Genomic DNA, 23,893 nt, shown 5'->3' on the forward strand with positions numbered 1-23,893 from the left:
TCATAATGTTTAATATTTGAGAAATAAAAATTGATAATGTCTAAATTCTCTTTTCCATCCTCTCCTCCTCTCTCTACCTATAGAAATGTCTTTTCTTACTTCGAGATTCTGAAGTGTTATAATTCATTAGATCTCCTTTGAATCCTAACATGCAAATCCTTTTTACAGCTGCTAACTTAACCTTCTCATGTTCAAGTAAAGTAATTCTACTTTTTTCCCCTTTTTACTTTTTCCCTCCATACAGGGATCTCTATGCAAGTATTTAAGTCTCCATACAAGTGACTGGGTAAGCTCTTGCCGTCTGGCTCATTCTGTGACTAGAGGACTGGCTTATCTTCATACAGAATTACCACGAGGAGGTAAGACAATGAATAGAAGATGCATCACAACCATGTGGGGCCAGAATTCACAAAGGGAAATTTTATTCATATCTTTAAAGTAAAAGTATATTTTATATTATAGCAGATGTATTATGAGCCAGCTGTTTACAAGATCTAACGTGAGGAAATATATTTGAAATTTAACAAGAAGAATAAGAAAAAGAATTTCAATTCTCTAGAGGGGTCATGGATTCCATTGCGATTTTGATTAAAGCTCTGAACACTCCCCCTGTAAGGATAGACGTATAGGCATACTTTAAAAAGTACTGTTTTGATTGTAGGGGTTCTCAGATCCTTTGAAGTTCATCTATGGACCTAGGTTAAGAACCTCTTAGCTAGACGGTGTTGTATTTTCCTTGTATTTATTTTGCTTATTTAAATGAACTACAAATGCGTTATCACTTCTTTACACATGAATTCCATAGGTTGGTTGGTCTTTAGTGTAAAACCCAAATGTATCTTTTGATAAATCAGTGCTTCTCTTAGCTAGAATTAGGCTTGTTCACATTTATCAGGGAGAAAAAAGTAACAGGTTTCAATGAAGATGACTTTTTTTTTTCTTTCTCATGTAAGAATCTGAAGAGAGACAGTCTAAAGTTTTTTGGCAGCACCGTAATATTATCAGGGCCCCAGGCTCCTCTATTTCTTCTCCATTAGTCTTTATATGTGGCTTGTTTTCAAGGTCACCTCATTGTCCATCATGCTATATGCTAATCAGCAGAGAAAAGGAAAGTAGAAGGAATTGCCTCCTTTTGCCTCGAGAAGTCCCACTCTTGTGCTTATGTTTTGTTTCCCAGAACTTAGTCCATGCTTTCCTACCACACTTAGCTGCAAGGGATGCTTTTGAATATAGCTTGTTTTTGTTTTTGTTTAGCTGGGTGCATTGCTGCCTCAAATAACACTCGGTTCTGTTCCTAAATAGGAAGAGGAGAACTCATGGTGAGGAGTAAGGCTTCACCAGTGTGTCAGTACCGTGTGGTTATGTTCCTTGCCATAACTACAGTTTATATTCAGCCTTTATGTACATTTTTGCTAGTTTTTCAAAGCATCTTTTTAATATATTTGCTTTTTCACTTTGTTTCAATATACATCTCACATCACAGGCACCTCTAAATTAGCTTTGCTGTGAAAATCCGTCTTTGCATTTTCATTCTTTACAGCAATTTTCTTGTCATGCATTGTTTTTTCAGTTTCTCTGACTGCTATAATGAAGAGAATATTTAATGTAACAATTTCTTAGATCTTTGTTCCATTGTATGATAGCATGGATCATCTTTTCTATCTGCTGCTTCATATATAAATAATTTCTCCTGAATAATTTATCAGTTCATTTATCTTGACATCTTGCTTTTCCTGAATACAGAATTGACCAATGTTATTGCCTGTGTCAGCAACTTGATGCACTTACTTTAGTGCTTTAGCTCATTAACCATTTGTACTGTGTTTCCTTATTCTTAAATATCATAACTCCTTTAAAGAGCTGACTTAGCACAGAACTTAAAATACCATCCTAATCCCCATTTTCAAGGCTTGCATGATTCAATAAGGTTTCTCGTCAAACATTGGCTGAAAAGAGTGATTGCCATCAAATATGAGTTTTATTTAAACACAGATTTTATTCTAAAACATTACCTAATATTATCACTAAATAGTTACCATTTTTAAAAATGTGTATCTATTTGTGAAAAAACATAAGTATAATAGCTATTTGAATTTTTGGTTTTACCTAATTATTTAAAAAATATTCCATACCTCACAGCAGTCAGAATGGCCCTCATCAAAAAGTCTGCAAGTAATAAATGCTGGAGAGGGTGTGATGAAAAAGGAACCCTCCTACACTGCTGGTAGGAATGTAAATTGGTATAGCCAGTATGGAGAACAGTATGTAGGTTCCTTAAAAGACTAAAAATAGAGGTACCATATGATCCAGCAATCTCACTCCTGGGCACATACCCGGAGAAAATATAATTTGAAAAGATACATGCACCCCAATGTTCATTGCAGCACTATTTACAATAGCCAAGCAACATATGTCCATTGACAGATCAATGGATAAAGATGTGGTATATATATATAAAGGGAATATTACTCAACCATAATATAATGCCATTTACAGCAACATGGATGGAGTTAGAGATTATCATACTAAGTGAAGTAAGCCAGAGAAAGACAAATATCATATATCACTTATATATAGAATTTTCAAAAAAAAAAAAAAGATACAAATGAACTTATTTACAAAACAGAAATAGACCCACAGACATAGAAAACAAACATATAGTTACCAAAGGGGAAGGGGGAGAGGGATAAATCTGGAGGATGGAATTAACATATACACACTACTATATGTAAAATAGATAACCAACAAGGACGTACTGTATAGCACAGGGAGCTATACTCAATATTTCATAATAACCTATAAGGGAAAATTATCTGAAAAAGAATATGTGTGTGTGTGTGTGTGTGTGTGTGTGTGTGTGTGTGTGTGTATGCATGTATATGTATAACTAAATCACTGCTGTACACGTGAAACTAACATGACATTGTAAATGACTATATTTCAATAATAAATAAATATTCCAACTATACTGTACTATTTCAAAACATTTAAAGTGACATTTCACTTTTTTTCAGAGAACTTTATTCTTCCCGGTATCTTCAGATATAACTTTGCTATTTGGCATACAATTTTGTAGTAAGGAATAATACTATTATTATTTATTCAGCTATTTTTTGCTTCAGGAGAAGTAGTAGTTGAACCTGTTTATTTGTAATTGGTTCTCCCTATGAATTTTTTTCCTAATGGTAATGTCAGTGTAACATTATCATGGAAAAAAGTCTAGCAAAGAAGGAACATATATAGATCACTTAAATCTATAACCAGAAAATTACTATTAACTAGTTTATGTACATCTTTCCAGATCCTTTGCTCTGTGTGTGTGTGTGTGTGTTTATGTTTATGTAAATATCCACAGAGAGACTATTTTGTGTTCAGGTTTTATTTTTTAACATAATTAAAATAATATTGTGTCCCACTTTGCTTTAAGAAATTTGCCAAGTGTGCTACTGCCCAGGGCAAAACCATTACATGCTCGGCTCCCCCTTTCTACAAACCACAGCCCCTTCCCCAATAAAAAAAGGTTAAAATGAATATTGAGGGGAACTTTAAGGGGAAAAGAAGTCTCAAAAAGGTGGTCTATAGTTCCACCCTCAGCATTGGTCATGAATCCTCTCTTGTTTCTTCCTTTTTCTTTTTTTCTTTTTCCTTATTTCCTCCCTCACTTCCTTCCTCCTTTGCTTCCTCCCTCTCCTCTTTTCTTTTCATTTCTTTTGTTTCCTTTTTTAATAGTAGCAGAAAGTATTACCTTGTTTTCCCCTCTGGCTGGCTGACTGACTGACTCATTGCACATTCACATTATTAACCTGGTTTCCCTTATGTGTGAGATATTTTAGTTTAAGTATTGCTTTGGTGTTAGTGTACAAACATTTTCCAGTGTCTCTATAAATTTTATTATATAAATATCAGCTCGAGATTATACCACATATACTTATGTTGTGGTTTTATCCAGAGTAAGAAATGTAGCTCTGTTAGGGGTTGAATGAGCCATGTTAGTACATACTTTGGAAGGCTGGACTGGGAAGAGGAGCAAATGAGAAAGAAGTCAATTTTTAGAATAAGAAACCTGGTAACTGCTATTTTTCTTCTAGTTGTGCTATTGCCTCCCCCCACCCCCTTCCCCCAATATCAAAGGAATCATTATCTTCTGTCTTTAGTTTCATTTTTGGTGAAATTGAAGTCTAATACATGTTAATGAGAGTAATAAATGTAAATACTGAGTCTTTTTGTGCCTAAATATAACACTGGTTGACTTTGTTCTGATTGCTGTATTTCTTTCTATACCTGAGGAGTTATTTTAAATTTTGGGAATGGTACTTTAGAATTTTTTTCTTTTCAAGAGCTACGGTTTTATTTCAATATAAGATTTGTATAAGGTTTTCTTTTTCAAAAATTTTATTGGAGTATAGTTGATTTACAATGTTGTGTTAACTTTTCCTGTACAACAGAGTGACTCAGCTATACATATATATATTCTTTTTCATATTCTTTTCCATTATGGTTTATCACAGATATTGAATATAGTTCCTTGTGCTGTACAGTAGGACTGTGTTGTTTTTCCATCCTATATATAATAGTTTACATCTGCTAATCCCAAACTCTCAATCCGTTCCTCCCCCTCCCCCCCTTCCCCCAAGGTTTTCTTATAAAGAGGAAAATAATTATGATTTTACTTAGGGGCTTAGGTTGGATATATTCTTTAACTCAGCAAGCATTTACTATGTGCCATGCCTTTTGAATTCAGGCAAAACATGTTCTCTCTCTGCCTACATGGAATATATAGTCTTCTGATTAACAAGTAATAGAATGAGTATAATAGTGTTTTGTTTCTTTGTAAAATCAGAAAACAGCTACCAGTCCATTGCAAAACTGTTTCTAGTTTAATTTGAAGAACTGTGGTGGGCTTAGATACATGGCTAAGCCTCAGGACAAAACTGGAATTTTCTGTCATAGGTTTGATTTGTTAATCTGTAAGATAATACTATAAAATACACATACCAATTTTGGAGCCATGTCAGTTTTTCAGTGATAATTGTTTTAGATCAGTTGACTTTTTATCGTTTTTTATGCAAGATATTCCTTTCTCTTTTGCCTCCTTTTGCTACTCTAGAAATGAAAAGGAAAGAAAAAGGTACATGTTAAAATTAGAAGCAACAGCCTCTTGGCTATTAATTGCAACTGAATGTTTATGCAGCTGAATGTTCAGAGCTTAATTACTCATAGTTCCAACAGGAGTTATCTTGTGAAATATATCGAAAATGGTGGGGATTGTGAGTTGAAATTTTGATTTCTTATGTCCTTTTTTGCTATTGGAAAATTAATGGGCAGAAAAATAACACTATCTTCTATATTTATATAGCCCCTATTACCTTCATGCTCATTTCATGTCCAGTAGTGCTATTTAAGCATTAATAAATGTTTGAAAATTATTCAAACAGATCACTATAAACCTGCAATTTCCCATCGAGATTTAAATAGCAGAAATGTTCTGGTGAAAAATGATGGAACCTGTGTTATTAGTGACTTTGGGTTGTCCATGAAGCTGACTGGAAATAGACTGGTGCGCCCAGGGGAGGAAGATAATGCAGCCATAAGTGAGGTGAGTGTATACAAAAGGTATCACACTGACATATTTTCAAAACATAATAAATTGCATTTAAAAATCCACTAACTACTCAGGACAGTTATCCTTATCCAAGTGTAGCATATTAGGAATTACAAAATTAAGATATACAGAAGACATTGCATGAAGTTCATCAATTCATTGTGGAAATCACTGCCATTCCAACTCATTTTTGTCAATATTAGTAGGAATGCTATTGAATAGGATGAATATATCACAGTTTAATTATTTAAAAAGGTTATTTTTTTTTGAAAGAAAAAATTGCTAAGTTGAATTTTATTAAAATTAAAAACTTCTGCTCTGCGAAAGACAGTGTTAAGAGAATGAAAAAAACAAGCCATAGACTGGGAGAAAATATTTGAAAAACACATATCTGACAAAGGACTTGTATCCAGAATATGAAAGATCTCTTAAAACTCAACAGTAAAGAAGACAAACAAGCCAATTAAAAAATAGAAGATCTGAACAGACACCTTACTGGAGAAGATATACAGATGGCAAATAAGCATATAAAAGTTACTCAACATCATTCCTCATTAGAGAACTGCAAATCCAAACAAGATTCCATTACATTCAAATGGTTAAAAAAAAACAAAGCAATAATATCAAATGCTGATGAAGATGTGGAGCAACAGCAACTCATTCATTGTTGGTGGGAATGCAAAAGGGTATAGCCACTTTGGAAGACATAGTCTTCCAGCAATTTACCCAATTGAGCTGACAACTTATAGTCACACAGAAACCTGTACGTAAACGTTTTAGCAGCTTTATCCATAATAGCCAAAAACTGAGAGCAACCAAGATGTCCTAAAATGGGTATTTTATTTATTAAAAATTTGGTATAGAAAGGCTCAGTGACATGCTTAGGTTCAAATAACATTGACATATTATTGACCTGAAATTTATGTATTACTTCTGGTCTAATGTATGCCCTTCAGAATATGCTACATTCTTTTTCTGAAATACATCACTCTAATTTATCAGGTTGGCACAATCAGATATATGGCACCAGAAGTTCTAGAAGGAGCCGTGAACCTGAGGGACTGTGAATCAGCTTTGAAACAAGTAGATATGTATGCACTTGGACTAATTTATTGGGAGATATTTATGAGATGTACAGACCTCTTCCCAGGTAAGAGAAATGCTGTCAAAAATTGGTGTATGTTTTGAAGTGAAGCAGTTATATTTTTTTCTACCTATATTAAATAAGTCAACTTTGATGTGTTTGTACTTTCATTTAAACCTTTAGCTCATTGCCATCTAGTGTTCAGAAACATTACTAGCAGAAGGATGTGAATCAGGGAAAACTTTTTAGAAAGGACTCCAGGTTTGCATCTGAGTATAATTTAATTAATTGCTCATAATAGCTTATCTGTGTTCAGGTTGGTTTCTCATTACTTTAGCAGTCATTGTTTTCCTTACACAACCTCTGAGCATTTGAGAATCTGCACTTAACAATGTTTCCTGAATTGACCCAGTAAGGAATTAGAAGTAATGAATTATCCATTGGAACACTTTTTTCTTCCTGTCTTTTTTTCATTCTCCTTTTCTTTCTTTTCGTTTTTTTTTCTTTTCTTTTTTTTTTTTTTTTTTTTTTTTTTTTTTTGCAGTACATGGGCCTCTCACTGTTGTGGCCTCTCCCGTTGTGGAGCGCAGGCTCAGCGGCCATGGCTTACAGGCCCAGCCGCTCTGTGGCACGTGGGATCTTCCCAGACAGGGGTACAAACCCCTGTCCCCTGCATCCGCAGGCGGACTCTCAACCACTGCGCCACCAGGGAAGCCCCTCCTTTTCTTCCTTTTTAAAAAACTTCTCCCTTGTCATCATGCCTTCCTGCCTACCTTCCTTCCTTTCATGAAAGAACACTCATTTAATGTGAATGCTTATTTGAGGCTTACTTGAAATAGCCAAATAATTGTATATTTTTTCTCCTTTTGTTAAGATTACATCACTGTCATTGTGATATAAAAATTTAAAGTAATTACCAATATGGGCACTGCAAAATCATTTGACATAAATGGTCTTTATCTTATAGGAATAACCACATTAAAAGCATAAGAAAAGGATATAAAGTCAGTTAAACCAGCATTGGACAAATTTATGAAATGGAACTATTTAATAAAAACAGATTAGTAGTGGGGTTGAATTTTTTTGCTTTAAAAACAGTAAGCATTTAAAAATAGTTTAATTTTAAAATATAATGAAATAAATTAATAATTATTTAGATTACCTACACATCAATTAGTTATTACTTAGAAGTATATTTTCCAGTTAATTGGAAGTATGGAGTACTCAAAGTGTTTTTCTGGAAATAGCAGTGATTGCAGTAGTATCACATATTATTGGAACCATGGAACTTTTAATTTCTATTATTGGAACTTTGGCCACATTTTTAAAAAATCCTAATCCAGAATTTCTGGGTTTTCGAAGCATGTCTGACTAAAATGATTTTTGTATCAGCTTTAGTTAGTACGTTGCTATCAGCAACATTTTTTGAACAGTTACTGATTCAAAGAATATCTGTTGCTTTTGGACTGATAAATAATAAAATGCAGTATCAGATGTTTGAAAAATAAGACAATTAAATCTTGTTTGAAGAATATTATTATAATAGAAATATAGGATGAATTGAAATAGTACTAGAAAGAATTTAAAAAGGAAAAAGAAATTGGGGGTTACTTTTAAATGTATACAGAATTTCAGTTTAGGAAGATGGAAAAAGTTCTGGAGATGGATGCACAACATTGTGAATGCACCTAGTGCCACAGAACCGTACACTCAGAAATGGTTAAAATGGTAAATTTTATGTTATGTACATTTAACCAAAATTTAAAATAAAAATAAAGGAAAAAGAAGAGAGTTGCAATAAGATACCCTGTAATCTTCGGTATGGAAATGGGGAGGAAGAGGCATATGTGAGAGAAAATGTAGAAAAGGAAGCTGTGGTTCTGGTTAGCCATTGGAAGACAGTCTAGGGAGTTGAGAAATACTGAGAGGTCTGAGAAATAGGGTGGCAGCCAGGAGCTTAGGAAAGAGTACTGGTTTACATTGGAAAGATGAGTTAATTGTGGGGACTTTTGGTTGGGGTATTGATAGACAACTAAAAAAAAATTAATTGAAGAGCTTAAAAGAATGAAGAATTTAAGATTAAAATGATATTTGGGAATTAGCTACATAGAGATGGTAATTGAGAATTTATAAGTGGATGCAGTCCCCTAAAAGAATAAATGAAGAGAGAGAAACATTGGTGAGTAAATACTGAATATTAGGTGACCTCCCCCTCTCCCATCATAGGAAAACAAATGGACATAGAAGACAAATGGACAGAAAAATAGTGAGGAAACTGAGAAATCTTACTATCTTGGGAGTCAGTGTTAGAAAGTATTAAGAACCAATATTAGTAGAAACATGGAATTGAAAGGTCAAAAGGAAGTGGAACTGAGGAATGATCTTGGAATTTGAATAGGAGGAGGTCATTGTATTCTTAGAGGAGTTTCTGTGGAATAGGGAAGACAAATATTACAGGGTGTAGGAGGAAAAGAGTGCTAAAAAAGCACAGGCAGAGGATACAGGGTACTTCTAAAATTTTTAACAGTGAAATGGGGTGTAAGTTGAAAAAAAGTTTTCCACAAACATAAGAATAAGCCTAAAGAATAGCATATATTAGTGGAAAAATTCTTATAAAATATTTTTTAAACTTCTATGATAGAACTCCAAATGCAAGACATGCTTTTATTATTATTACATTTTATTGAATGGAAGCAGTTTGTTATAAAGGCTGCCTCTCTCTGTAAAATATTAACAATATAAATGAATTAGGATCTATATTACAAAGGAAGAGCAGGAAAGAAGGAAGAAAAACAGAAGGCAAGAGAAAGAAAAAGGAGGAAGAGAACAAGCATAATTTAAGAAGGGAATTAAAATGTTCCTAACTGCTTAGAGACATAATTAACAAGAAACAGATGAGAACCATGAAGATTTAGTAGAAATTTATAATTCTTAATGTCATTCCATTTCCAAAACAAGATTGTGCATCAGTTTTATTTAGCAAGTTTTCTAATTATAATTTATACCCGATTAAAACAGATAAGTAAAATTGTATTAAATATTTATTTATTCTATTGAAGAGCATTTGAGGAAAAAATAACACTTGGAAGGTGTGTATGTGTGTTGTGTATATGTCTCAAAGACAAAAGAGATATATTAGTAAGTATCTTACAGTTCACAGATGGTATGGGTTGAGGGTTTATCATATGAGATTTCATGAAAGAAAGTGATACACTAACTGGCAGGATGAAATACTTTAGTTTTGTCTTTCAAGTTCAGTGTTGATAGTTATTGATCAGAAATAAGTATCTGCTTAAATCTTTGTAGAATATGTGAAAATACCATTTGTATTTATAGATAGTTCAATATTCCAAAAACTTTGGGCTATGCTACATAAATTATAGAATTACTCTTTGTAAATCTTTTTTAATATTGGTGGAGGGCAAGTGTATAGATTTTTTTTAAAATATTCAAATTGAAGCATAAAACTTCAATTACATGCTTTGTAATGTACTTTCTATCTGGGTCGTTACAAATTTTGTATTGTCTCCACGTGAGTGAGATAAGGAAGGCAGACATTTCCATTTTGCTGACAGGAAAACTGAAACACAGAATAGATAAACGGCTTTTCCTAGGTAGAGATGAAGCCAAGATTAGAACCTAAATGCCTTACCTCCTTCCTGGTATTCTTCTAATTTATCTTGTCATTTTAATGGTATTGGGGGAGCGACAAGGAGACAGGAAGAGTCTATTTCTCTTGTGTTCTTTGCCAAGATTTTGACTAAACGATTGGTTTTCTAAATGTTGGTCCCAGAGGTCTTCTTTGTGGCTCAATATGTTAATTAAGTTTAATTTGACAACATTTTGTAAAAATCATGTCTTTTATCACAAGCTGCTGATTGTGCATATTGGTGATGAATAGGGTTATTAAACAGTGGTAGAATAGTTAATGATATTTTAAAATCCTTGATCTAGGTACTACTTATTAAGGGGAAAAATCAGTTTATTGACTTTTTGTCAAATGGTCATTATCATAAAAATTTTTTTGACATATGAAAAATCTGGCTAGACTATAATAGAGTCAATGATGTAATGAGACATGACTGTACCACCCACTCATTTATATTTAGTTCTGCAGACATGTTTGTTATACTAGATCTTGGACTTTCTCCTCATATTCACCACCCTCAATCCCAGTATGGGATAAGAATTCAGTTTTAAGTGTTAAACCTCATGTATATAATAATGTCTACCCCCACCCCCAAATTCACTAATACTAGAAACCATTTAAAAATAGCTGCCCATTATTGTAACTACCATCTAATTTATAACAAACATTTAATTTATCAAACAAAGACTATTCTAAATAGAGCTTTTACTAATAGTGCATAAAACCCACAACAGGGTCTCTTTATAATTATAAATTTTACTCTTATCTTTTTTTAAAAAAAAATACACAGGTGAATCTGTACCAGAATACCAGATGGCTTTTCAGACAGAGGTTGGAAACCATCCCACTTTTGAAGATATGCAGGTTCTGGTGTCTAGGGAAAAACAGAGACCCAAGTTCCCAGAAGCTTGGAAAGAAAATAGCCTGGTAAGGAAAAACTAAATTATTGAAAAAGAGGACTTATGATGAAGATGTTCAAATGTTGCTTGAAGAAAAAATAGATTGCTAATAATGGTAATGGTTTTTAGAGTTGTCTACTGCCAGAAATACAACTTACTTGATTTGTATGCTATTATATATTTTCAAAGAGGCACTAACTGTTGTGTCTGAAGTTTGCTACATTGGGTAACAGCTAGAATAATTAACATGATAATATTTTAAATATTATTGAAATTCCATTCCATTTATCCTCTTGATAGTGGTACCAAAAATGTTAATTAGTGCAGACTTACATATTCAAGGACTAATAGAAATTTAAACTGCACCAAAAATAAAGCAAGGTACCACATATAAATTCTGCTTATTAAAAATGCAGTTCACAACGCTGAAATATTTTCAGAGGCTCCTGCCATTTCAGTAAATTGTTGCTACAACACTAAAAACATCTTACAGACATTTGCATACAAGACATACATCCACACACTCTCACACTTTCTCATTTTTTTTTAACATGAGTAGGATCATCCACTATCATTTCTGAAGCTTATTTTTTCACTTAGTTTTTCATGCCAGTACATATATAGATGTATCGCTTTCTGTCCATTTGATCAGCATTCCATTATATGTCATAATTATTGAATTGCCCTCTTATTAATGACAGTACCCTGTATTTCTTATTTTAAACAACTATTTTTTTAATTTAATTTTATTTATTTTTGTATACAACAGGTTCTTATTAGTTATCCATTTTATACATATTAGTGTATACATGTCAATCCCAATCTCCCAATTCATCACACCACCCCACTACCACCACCACCACCACTATCCCCCCTTGATGTCCATACGTTTGTTCTCTACATCCGTCACTCAATTTCTGCCCTGCAAACCGGTTCATCCGTACCATTTTTCTAGTTTCCATATACATGCGTTAATATATGATATTTGTTTTTCTCTTTCTGACTTACTTCACTCTGTATGACAGTGTCTAGATCTATCCATGTCTCTACAAATGACCCAGTTGCGTTCCTATTTATGGCTAAGTAATATTTCATTGTATATATGTACCACATCTTCTTTATCCATTCGTCTGTCAATGGGCATTTAGGTTGCTTCCACGACCTGGCTATTGTAAATAGTGCAGCAATAAACATTGGGGTGCATGCGTCTTTTTTAATTATGGTTTTCTCTAGGTATATGCCCAGTAGTGGGATTGCTGGGTCATATGGTAATTCTATTTTTAGTTTTTTAAGGAACCTCCATACTGTTCTCCATATTGGCTGTTATCAATTTACATTCCCACCAACAGTGCAAGAGGGTTCCCTTTTCTCCACACCCTCTCCAACATTTGTTTGTAGATTTTCTGATGATGCCCATTCTAACTGGTATGAGGTGATACATCACTGTAGTTTTGATTTGCACTTCTCTAATAATTAGTGATGTTTAGCAGCTTTTCATGTGCTTCTTGGCCATCTGTATGTCTTCTTTGGAGAAATGTCTATATAGGTCTTCTGCCCATTTTTGGATTGGGTTGTTTGTTGTTTTAATATTGAGCTGCATGAGCTGTTTATATATTTGGGAGATTAATCCTTTGTCTGTTGATTCGTTTGCAAATATTTTCTCCCATTCTAAGGGTTGCCTTTTTGTCTTGTTTATGGTTTCCCTTGCTGTGCAAAAGCTTTTAAGTTTCATCAGGTCCCATTTGTTTAGTTTTGTTTTTATTTCCATTATTCTAGGAGGTGGATCAAAAAAGATCTTCCTGTGATTTATGTCAAAGAGTGTTCTTCCTATGTTTTCCTCTAAGAGTTTTATAGTGTCCAGTCTTACTTTTAGGTCTCTAATCCATTTTGAGGTTTTTTTTGTGTATGGTGTTAGGGAGTGTTCTAATTTCATTCTTTCACACGTGGCTGTCCAGTTTTTCCAGCACCACTTAATGAAGAGACTGTCCTTTCTCCATTGTATATCCTTGCCTCCTTTGTCATAGATTAATTGACCATAGGTGCGTGGGTTTATCTCTGGGCTTTCTATCCTGTTTCATTGCTCTATATTTCTGTTTTTCTGCCAGTACCATATTGTCTTGATTACTGTAGCTTTGTAGTATATTCTGAAGTTAGGGAGTCTAATTCCTCCAGCTCCATTTTTTTCTCCTCAAGACTGTTTTGGCTGTTTGGGGTCTTTCGTGTCTCCATGCAAATTTTAAGATTTTTTGTTCTAGTTCTGTTAAAAATGCCATTGGTAATTTGATGGCTCTTTCATTGAATCTGTAGATTCCTTTGGGTAGTATAGTCATTTTCACAATAGAGATTCTTCCAATCCAAGAGGATGGTATATCTCGCCATTTGTTGGTATCATCTTTAATTTCTTTCAACAGTGTCTTTTTTTTTTTTTTTTTTTTTTTTTTTTTGCTGTACGTGGGCCTCTCACTGTTGTGGCCTCTCCTGTTGTGGAGCACAGGCTCCGGACTCGCAGCCTCAGCGGCCATGGCTCACGGGCCCAGCCGCTCCGCGGCATGTGGGATCATCCCAGAACAGGGCACGAACCCGTGTCCCCTGCATCGGCAGGCAGACTCTCAACCACTGCGCCACCAGGGAAGCCCTCAACAATGTCTTATAGTTTTCTGCATACAGGTCTTTTGTCTCCCTGGGTAGGTTTATTCCTAGGTATTTTATTCTTTTTGTTGCAGTGGTAAATGGGAGTGTTTCCTTAATTTCTCTTTCACATTTTTCATCATTAGTGTATAAGAATGCAAGAGATTTCTGTTCATTAATTTTGTATCCTACAACTTTACCAAATTCATTGATTAGCTCTAGTAGTTTTCTGGTGGCATCTTTAGGATTCTCTATGTACAGTATCATGTCATCTGCAAACAGTGACAGTTTTACTTCTTCTTTTCCAATTTGTTTTCCTTTCATTTCTTTTTCTTCTCTGATTCCCGTGGCTAGGACTTCCATAACTATGTTGAATAATAGTGGTGAGAGGGGACATCCTTGTCTTCTTCCTGATGTTAGAGGAAATACTTTCAGTTTTTCACCATTGAGAATGATGTTTGTTGTGGGTTTGTCATATATGGCTTTTATTATGTTGAGGTAGGTTCCCTCTATGCCCACTTTCTGGAGAGTTTTTATCATAAATGATGTTGAATTTTGTCAAAAGATTTTTCTGCATCTATTGAGATGATTATACGGTTTTTATTCTTCAGTTTGTTAATATGGTGTATCACATCGACTGATGTATCAATTTGTTAATATGGTGTATCACAGTGTATCACATTGACTGATTTGCATATATTGAACAATCCTCGCATCCCTGGGATAAATCCCACTTGATCATGGTGTATGATCCTTTTAATGTGGTGTTGGATTCTGTTTGCTAGTATTTTGTTGAGGATTTTTGCATTTATATTCATCAGTGATATTGCTCTATAATTTTCTTTTTTGTAGTATTTTGTCTGGTTTTGGTATCAGGGTGATGGTGGCCTCATAGATTGAGTTTGGGAGTGTTCCTTCCTGTGCAGTTTTTTGGAAGAGTTTATGAAGGATGGGTGTTAGCTCTTCTCTAAATGTTTGATAGAATTCACCTGTGAAGCCATCTTGTCCTGGGCTTTTGTTTGTTGGAAGATTTTAAATCACAGTTTCAATTTCATTACTTGTGATTGGTCTGTTTATATTTTCTATTTCTTCCTCATTCAGTGTGTTGGAAGGTTATACCTTTCTAAGGATTTGTCCATTTCTTCCAGGTTGTCCATTTTATTGGCATAGAGTTGCTTATAGTAGTCCCCTCGGATGCTTTGTATTTCTGCGGTGTCTGTTGTAACTTCTCCTTTTTCATTTCTAGTTTTAAGTCCTCTCCCTCTTTTTCTTGATGAGTCTGGCTAATGGTTTATCAATTTTGTTTATCTTCTCAAAGAACTAGCCTTTAGTTTTATTGATCTTTGCTATTGTTTTCTTTGTTTCTATTTCATTTATTTCTGCTCAGATCGTTATGATTTCTTTCCTTCTGCTAACTTTGGGTTTTGTTTGTTCTTTCTCTAGTTCCTTTAGATGTAAGGTTAGATTGTTTATTTGAGATTTTTCTTGTTTCTTGAGGTAGGCTTGTATAGCTATAAACTTCCCTCTTAGAACTGCTTTCGCTGCATCCCATAGGTTTTGGATCATCATGTTTTCATTGTCATTTGTCCCCAGGTATTTTTTAATTCCTCTTTGATTTCTTCAGTGATCTCGTGGTTATTTAGTATCATATTGTTTAGCCTCCATGTGTTTGTGTTTTTACGTTTTTTTTCTGTTGAATTCATTTCTAATCTCATAGCATTGTGGTCAGAAAAGATGCTTGATATGATTTCAATTTTCTTAAACTTACTGAGGCTTGATTTGTGACCCAAGATGTGATCTATCCTGGAGAATGTTCCATGCGCACTTGAGAAGAGAGTGTAATCTACTGTTTTTGGATGGAATGTCCTATAATTATCAATTAAATCGACCTGGTCTATTGTGTCATTTAAAGCTTCTGTTCCCTTATTTATTTTCGTTTTGGATGATCTGTCCATTGGTATAAGTGAGGTATTAAAGTCCCCCACTATTATTGTGTTACCGTCGATTTCCTCTTTTATAGCTGTTGACATTTGCCTTATGTGTTAAGGTGCTCATATGTTGGGTGCATATATATTTATATTTGTTATATCTTCTTCCTGGATTGATCCCTTGATCATTATGTAGTGTCTTTCCTTGTCTCTTGTAACATTCTTTATTCTAAAGTCTATTTTATCTGATATTAGTATTGCTACTCCAGCTTTCTTTTGATTTCCATTTGCATGGATTATCTTTTTTGATCCCCTCACTTTCAGTCTGAATGTGTCCCTAAGTGTGAAGTGGGTCTCTTGTAGACAGCATATATATGGGTCTTGTTTTTGTATCCATTCAGCAAGCCTGTGTCTTTTGGTTGGAGCATTTAATCCATTCACGTTTAAGGTAATTATCGATATGTATGTTCCTATTACCATTTTCTTAATTGTTTTGGGTTTGTTTTTGGAGGTCCTTTTCTTCTCTTGTGCGTCCCACTTAGAGGAGGTCTTTTAGCATTTGTTCTGGAGCTGGTTTGGTGGTGCTGCTTTCTCTTAGCTTTTGCTTGTGTGTAAAGCTTTTGATTTCTCCATCGTATCTGAATGAGATCCTTGCCGGGTAGAGTAATCTTGGTTGTAGGGTCTTCCCTTTCATCACTTTAAGTATATCATGCCACTCCCTTCTGGCTTGTAGAGTTTCTGCTGAGAAATTAGCTGTTAACCTTATGGGAGCTCCCTTGTATATTATTTGTCATTTTTCCCTTGCTGCTTTCAATAATTTTTCTTTGTATTTAATTTTTGCCAATTTTATTACTATGTGTCTCAGCATGTTTTTCCTTGGGTTTATCCTGTATGGGACTCTCCTGGACTTGGGTGGCTATTTCCTTTCCCATGTTAGGGAAGTTTTCAACTCTAATCTCTTCAGATACTCTCTCGGGTGCTTTCTCTCTCTCTTCTCCTTCTGGGACCCATATAATGCGAATGTTGGTGCATTTAATGTTGTCCCAGAGGTCTCTTAGGCTGTCTTCATTTCTTTTCATTCTTTTTCTTTATTCTGTTCCGCAGCAGTTTATTCCACCATTCTGTCTTTCAGGTCACTTATCCGTTCTTCTGCCTCAGTTATTCTGCTCTTGATTCCTTCTAGTGTATTTTTCATTTTAGTTATTGTATTGTTCATCTCTGTTTGTTTGTTCTTTAATTTTTCTATGGCTTTATTAAACCTTTCTTGCATCTTCTCTGTTTTTGCCTCCATTGTTTTTCCGAGGTCCTGGATCAACTTTACTATCATTATTCTGAATTCTTTTTCTGGAACGTTGCCTATCTGCACTTCATTTAGGTTTTTTTCTGGGGTTTTATGTTGTTCCTTCATCTGGTACATAGCCCTCTGCCTTTTCATCTTGTCTGTCTTTCTGTGAATGTGGTTTTTGTTCCACAGGCTGCAGGATTGTAGTTCTTCTGGCTTGTGCTGTCTGCCCTCTGGTGGATGAGGCTACTTAAGAGGCTTATGCAAGTTTCCTGATGGGAGGGACTGGTGGTGGGTAGAGATGGCTGTTGCTCTGGTAGGCAGAGCTCAGTATAACTTTAATCTGATGGGTGGGGCTGGGTTCCCTCTCTGTTGGTTGTTTGGCCTGAGGCAACGCAACACTGGAGCCTACCCGGGCTCTTTGGTGGGGCTAATGGCGGACTCTGGGAGGGCTTACACCAAGCAGTACTTCACACAACTTCTGCTGCCAGTTTCCTTGTCTGCACAGTGAACCACAGCCACCCCCCACCTCTGCAGGAGACCCTCCAACACTAGCAGGTAGGTGTGGTTCAGTCTCCCCTGGGGTCACTGCTCCTTCCCCTGAGTCCCGATGCGCACACTACTTTGTGTGTGCCCTCCAAGAGTGGAGTCTCTGTTTCCTGCAGTTCTGTCGAAGTCCTGCAATCAAATCCCTGTAGCCTTCAAAGTCTGATTCTCTAGGAATTCCTCCTTCTGTTGCCGGAACCCCAGGTTGGAAAGCCTGACAGGGGGCTCAGGACTTTCACTCCAGTGGGTGGACTTCTGTGGTATAAGTGTTCTCCCGTCTGTGAGTCAGCCACCCATCAGCTATGGGATTTGATTTTACTGTGATTGCACCCCTCATACTGTCTCATTGTGGCTTCTCCTTTGTCTTTGGCTGTGGGGTATCTTTTGTGGTGAGTTCCAGCGTCTTCCTGTCAATGATTGTCCAGCAGCTAGTTGTGATTCTGGTGTTCTCGCAAGAGGGAGTGAGAGCACGTCCTTCTACTCCACCATCTTGGTTCCAATCTCTACAAGTAATTTCTTGATTATAGTTAAAGAACAAAAATGAGAAAGTTTTCATTAAGCAATATACATCATTTTACTACATATTTTCACATTTTAATTGTAGGTTGTCTTGATAGGATTAGTATATTTTCATTCTGGATCCAGGGGTCGTGGCATGTTGGACAAAAGCTAGAGAGATTTTATATGTTTCCAGGTAGATTTAGATTGAGTATTTTTTCCATTGGTCATCTTTGTTAGTAGATTACCTACAAGGTAGGCTTCTGCTTCAAATGAGATTGAAATCTTCAGGTATGAGACAGTTGAAGACCTATTCCCAAGCTCATATGCTCAAGATTGCCACCAATCTGTAGTCCTTGCTGTGGGAACTGGGACAGATTTTTAAGAGGTCCCTGACGTTAGGTGAGAGGCTGAATCCTTTATCAGGATTCATTAGATGTGCCAGCCTCATAGTACAGTACACTTCAAAGAAAAGTCTCATTGTGAAATTTTATCTAGTAAAATACAACTTCATCTGCCTTAAATTGTTTTATTTCATCAGTGAAATTGGACTGCTTTTTCTGAAGTATCTCTTAGCAATCCTACCGTTGCGGGATATGCATATTTTTCTGAAAACTTTTTACTTTCAATTTAGATGAGGTTGCTGAGTAAGAAATAAGTAGTATTTGGTTCACTTCCAATTAATCCATTTAAAATCTAATGTGCTACAGTCAATAGAACTGTTGCTTCTATGCAATGAGAATCCAGTACTAAAGTTAGATAGCAAATACATAGTTTTATAAAATGAGAAATATACCCCCCCCTTTTTTTTTTTTTTTTTTGCGGTACACGGGCCTCTCACTGTTGTGGCCTCTCCCGTTGCGGAGCACAGGCTCCGGTGGTGCAGGCTCAGCGGCCTTGGCTCACAGGCCTAGCCACTGTGCGGTATGTGGGATCTTCACAGGCCGGGGCACAAACCTGTGTCCCCTGCATCAGCAGGCAGACTCTCAACCACTGCGCCACCAGGGAAGCCCTGTAGTTACTTAAAAAAAAATTTTTTTTATTAATTGATTTGTTTTATTTATTTATTTATTTTGGCTGCGCTGCGTCTTCATTGCTGTGCATGGGCTTTTCTCTAGTTGCGGCGAGCAGGGGCTACTCTTCATTGTGGTGCTCGTGCTTCTCATTGTGGTGACTTCTCTTGTTGTTGAGTGTGGGCTCTAGATGCGTGGGCTTCAGTAGTTCTGGCACGTGGGCTTAAGTAGTTTTGGCTCATGGGCTCTAGAGCGCAGGCTCAGTAGTTGTGGTGCCTGGACTTCGTTGCTCCATGGCATGTGGGATCTTCCCTGACCAGGGATTGAGCCCGTGTCCCCTCCATTGGCAGGTGGATTCTTAACCACTGCGCCACCAGGGAAGTCCCCTATATAGTTACTTTACCAGTGTTCTTTAGTTCTTTATATGGCTTCAAGTTATTGTCTAGTGTCCTTTCACTTGAGCCTGAATGACTCCCTTTAGCATTTCTTTCTTTCTTTTTTTAAAAATTTATTTATTTTTGGCTGCATTGTGTGTTCATTGCTGTGTGCAGGCTTTCTCTAGTTTCAGCGAGCAGGGGCTACTCTTCCTTGCACAGGCTTCTCATCACAGTGGCTTCTCTTGTTGCGGAGCACAGGCTGTAGGTGAGTTGGCTTCAGTAGTTGTAGCATGCAGGCTCAGTAGTTGTGGCACTCGGGCTTAGTTGCTACATGGCATGTGGGATCTTCCCAGACCAGGGCTCAAACCCTTGTCCCCTGCATTGGCAGGCGGATTCTAATTTCTCTTTCACTATTGAAGGATAGTTTTCCCTGATATAGAATTCTTGGGAATTCTACAGAAAACACTTGTTTTCTTTCAGCACTTTAAACAATGTCTTACCATTGCCTTCTGACTTCCATGGTTTCTAACGAGAGATTAACTGTTACCTTTTTTGAGGATCCCTTATACATTTCAAGTTGCTTCTCTTGCTGCTTCATGAGTCTCTCTTTATCTTTGGCTTTTTATAATTTGATTATAATGTGTCTCAGTATGGAACTCCGCTTTGAGTTCCTTGAGTTTCTTGGATGTGTAGACTCATTTCTTTTATTAAATTTGGGAAGTTATTGACGATTATTTCTTCAAATATTCTTTCTCCAATTTCTCTTCTTCTGGGGCTCTCATAATGTGTATTTTGGTGCGATTAACGGTGCCTCACAAGTTTTATAGGCTGTGTTCATTTTCTTCATTCTTTTTCTGTTTCTGCTTCTCAGATTGCATAATTTTTGTATCCTATCTTGAAGTTTAGTAATTCTTTTTTCTCTCTGCTCAGATCTGCTGTAAACCACTCTGGTGAATTTTTCATTTCCGTTTTTGTACTTTTGAGCTCACAAGTGTCTTTTTAATTCCTTTTTATAATTTCTATCTCTTTATTGCTCTTCTCCATTTGTTGAGACATTGTTTTCCTGGTTTCCTATAATTCTTTGTCCACGGTTTCCTTAGTTCTTTGAGCATATTTAAAGTCTTTGCTAGTAACTCCAATGTCTGTATTTCCTGAGGACAGTTTCTGTTCATTTCTTCTGTCCTGTGAATGGGGCATACTTTCTTGTTTCTTCCCATGCTTTGTAATTTTTTGTTTAAAATTGTATGTTTTGGATATCATTATGGTCAAAAAGGAAACAAAAGAAAAATATTCTCCAAGTCTTTGGAGATTAGCTTTGTGTTAGGGCCCTCTGTTAACACTTATCCAGGCCTTTTACAATTCTGCTTTAGCCTTCACTTCCTGCTAGTGCTGAGCCTAAATACTTCCTACTGGCTGAGCCAGCCAGTTATGAAACCTTATAGTCTTCTCTGAGCATGCATCCTGCCCTGGACCTGTGTGTGGTTTTCTAGATTCCCCAGTATATTTGGAAGCTTTTCAATGCCCTTATTCCCCAAAGTTTCTCCACCCAGCTTTTACTCCCTGACTTTCAGCATTTTTGTTGTGTGCCTCAACTATTATATTTTGCCCCAGGCTATAGTACTTGTTCATTTGGCTTTCAGTGTTTTCAGGGAATGTTCTCCACTTAGTCATAGCTACTTCCCTGTCCTGAGAGAATTCTGAGTTAGGCAGAACAAAAAGATAGACCTCTTGAATCAGTCCTTCAGGGAACTCATAGACATGTCAAAACAGCATAATTCCTTTGAAACAAGATCACTCTTCTCCCTCTGGGACCAGGTACCCACCTTGGGAACATGCACAGCCGTGTTCATATCTGCCAGCACTCCAGGGCAGGGGAGAGTTCTCCTCACCACAGAGTTCTCCTACCGTTTCAGTGGCCTTTCTTTTTCCAGTTATATTTTTAGTTGGTTGCTGTAATATTTGACTAACTTCCAGAGTTTCAGTAAAGTTGAGTTTGATAATATTTGCCAAGTTATTGGTGCTTCTTGGGAGGAAAGCCCCCCAAAGTTCCTTCGTCTGCCATTTTGACTGAGGTCCTCATAGAATGAACTAGGTAATATCCTCCCCTATTTGATTTTCTGGAAGACTTGTGTAGACTTGGCATTAATTTTTTCTTACATGTTTAGTAGAATTCATTCAGAAAGCCATCCAGGCCTGGTGTTTCTTGGTGGGAAAGTTTTAAAATACAAATTTACCTTCCTTAATAGATATAGGAAATATTCAGGTAATCTATCCCTTCTTGAGTGAGCTTTGGCAGTCTTATTTTTTCTTCTTTTAATTTTTTATTGGAGTATAGTTGATGGCAGTTTGTGTCTTGGAAGGAATTTCTCTGTTTCATCTAAATTTCATCTAAATTGTCAAGTCTGTTCTCAGTATTTGTTTGAAGACCTAACTTCCCATTGGTGACTTAATACTGTTTATTTCATTAGTCTTCTCTCAATGACTTTTCCCCTTATTCTGGCATATTCAATATTGCTTTACTCTATTTCTGGAAGTTTTATCCAACCAAATTATTGTTTTTTAGACCCTCAAAGTCCTCCTTATAGTCACCCTCTTTGAATTCTCAGTTATTTTTCTAATTTTTCCTTTTCCCAATTTCTTATTAGTAACTTCTAAGTCTTTACTTGTGTTAATGACTTACCAACTATGATTTTAACGTTGTTTGGAACTTGTAATAGATTTTCTTCAAAAAAATCAACTTGCAAATTTTGTAGCCGAACCCATTTATCCACTGGGAACTTTCCTGTACCAGCATAGGTTAGAGTCAGTCAGCATAGGATAATGTATAAATTGTGGAGCTATGCTGCCTGGCCTTTGATCTTAACTTTGCCATGTGTCCTAATTTCTCCTCTGGGCCTCTTTTCTTGCACCTGAAAAATGGAGGTGATAATAGTATTTACTTCATATAAAAATTATATGAGTTAAAACAATCTAGTACAAAGTTAGAACTCATCAATTATTTACTACTATTATTTATCAACAATGACTCTGTGTTAAAAATGGAAACTTCTGGGCTTCCTGGTGGCGCAGTGGTTGAGAGTCCACCTGCTGATGCAGGGGACACGGGTTCGTGCCCCGGTCTGGGAGGATCCCACATGCTGCGGAGCGGCTGGGCCCGTGAGCCACGGCCACTGAGCCTGTGCGTCCGGAGCCTGTGCTCCGCAACGGGAGAGGGCACAACAGTGAGAGGCCCGCGTACCGCAAAAAAAAAAAAAAAAAAAAAAGGAAACTTCTTAGAGGTAGGGAGCAGTGCTTCTGTTTACCTGATCTTATTTATCATCCAACACAATGCCTTGATGACTGTCCTTTTTTGGTCTCATTTTTTTAAAAAGAATTTTATCAAATTATTTCCCAACTGTATAATGAAAAATAACAAATTTTATCCATCTTCAATGTCTCTGTTTCCTCAAGGTATAGAAAACTCAGTGTATAATTTCTAACTACTTGGATATCGGTGTTTCTGAGCTTTTCTGGGCCAGCAAGCAGTTGGTGAATGGGGCTCTGTGAAATAGATAGTGCTTTATTTTTGAAAAGGAAAGGGTCACTTTTAGTTTTGTGTGTAAAGGTGTCCAGATCTTTGCTTTAGAAAGATTTCATTGTGTATGCTTCAGTGTTGCACTTTATGTTTAGTAATTAAGAACATGGATGAAGCTATAAATTTGTATGTGTGGGTGTGTGGTGTATATGTGCTTGAAAAAAAACAAGAGTTTCTCTGGAAGAATACTCAAGAAATGGGTGATATTTGTTGCCTGTAAAGAGGGAAAATGTGTGGTTGGTGGATAGGGATGGGAGGGAGATTGTATTCCCTTTTTGACCTTTTGAATTTAGTGACATATTATCAATACATACATTACCCATTTAAAAAAAGTCATTTAGGGGCTTCCCTGGTGGCGCAGTGGTTGAGAGTCTGCCTTCCGATGCAGGGGACACGGGTTCGTGCCCCGGCCTGGGAAGATCCCACATGCCGCGGAGCGGCTAGGCCCGTGAGCCATGACCACTGGGCCTGCACATCCGGAGCCTGTGCTCCGCAACAGGAGAGGCCACAACAGTGAGAGGCCCACGTAGGGACTTCCCTTGTGGCCCAGCAGTTAAGACTCCACGCTCCCAGTGCAGGGGGCCCAGGTTCAATCCCTGGTCAGGAAACTAGATCCCACATGCTGCAACTAAGAGCCCACATGCCAGAACTAAAGATGCCTCATGCCACAACTGAAAAAGATCCCACATGCTGCAACTAAAGATCCCGCATGCCACAACGAAGATCCCGAACGAGGCAACAAAGATGCCATCCCGTGTGCTGCAACTAAGACCAGCCACGGTCAAATAAATAAATATATATTTTTTAAAAAGT

General features: G+C 36.5%; 1 protein-coding gene and 1 long non-coding RNA gene across 3 annotated transcripts in view; both read left to right on the forward strand.

Moving 5' to 3' along the window:
- The window catches only part of BMPR2 (bone morphogenetic protein receptor type 2), a 201,893-nt gene that overhangs the window by 160,860 nt on the left and 17,140 nt on the right, over positions 1 to 23,893 (forward strand). For both annotated transcript variants that reach the window (XM_004262839.4, XM_049712341.1), the window contains 4 exons: positions 245 to 359; positions 5,436 to 5,596; positions 6,605 to 6,752; positions 11,126 to 11,262. In XM_004262839.4, coding sequence (XP_004262887.2) covers positions 245 to 359; positions 5,436 to 5,596; positions 6,605 to 6,752; positions 11,126 to 11,262 — 561 coding nt within the window. The remainder of the gene's footprint in view (positions 1 to 244; positions 360 to 5,435; positions 5,597 to 6,604; positions 6,753 to 11,125; positions 11,263 to 23,893) is intronic.
- On the forward strand, positions 12,619 to 22,719 carry LOC125965024 (uncharacterized). Its single transcript, XR_007478473.1, has 2 exons — positions 12,619 to 17,630; positions 18,019 to 22,719. It is a non-coding gene; the product is annotated as an uncharacterized LOC125965024 (long non-coding RNA).

The sequence above is a fragment of the Orcinus orca genome, chromosome 7, assembly GCF_937001465.1.
Source record: "Orcinus orca chromosome 7, mOrcOrc1.1, whole genome shotgun sequence".
In the NCBI taxonomy this organism is placed as follows: domain Eukaryota; kingdom Metazoa; phylum Chordata; class Mammalia; order Artiodactyla; family Delphinidae; genus Orcinus; species Orcinus orca.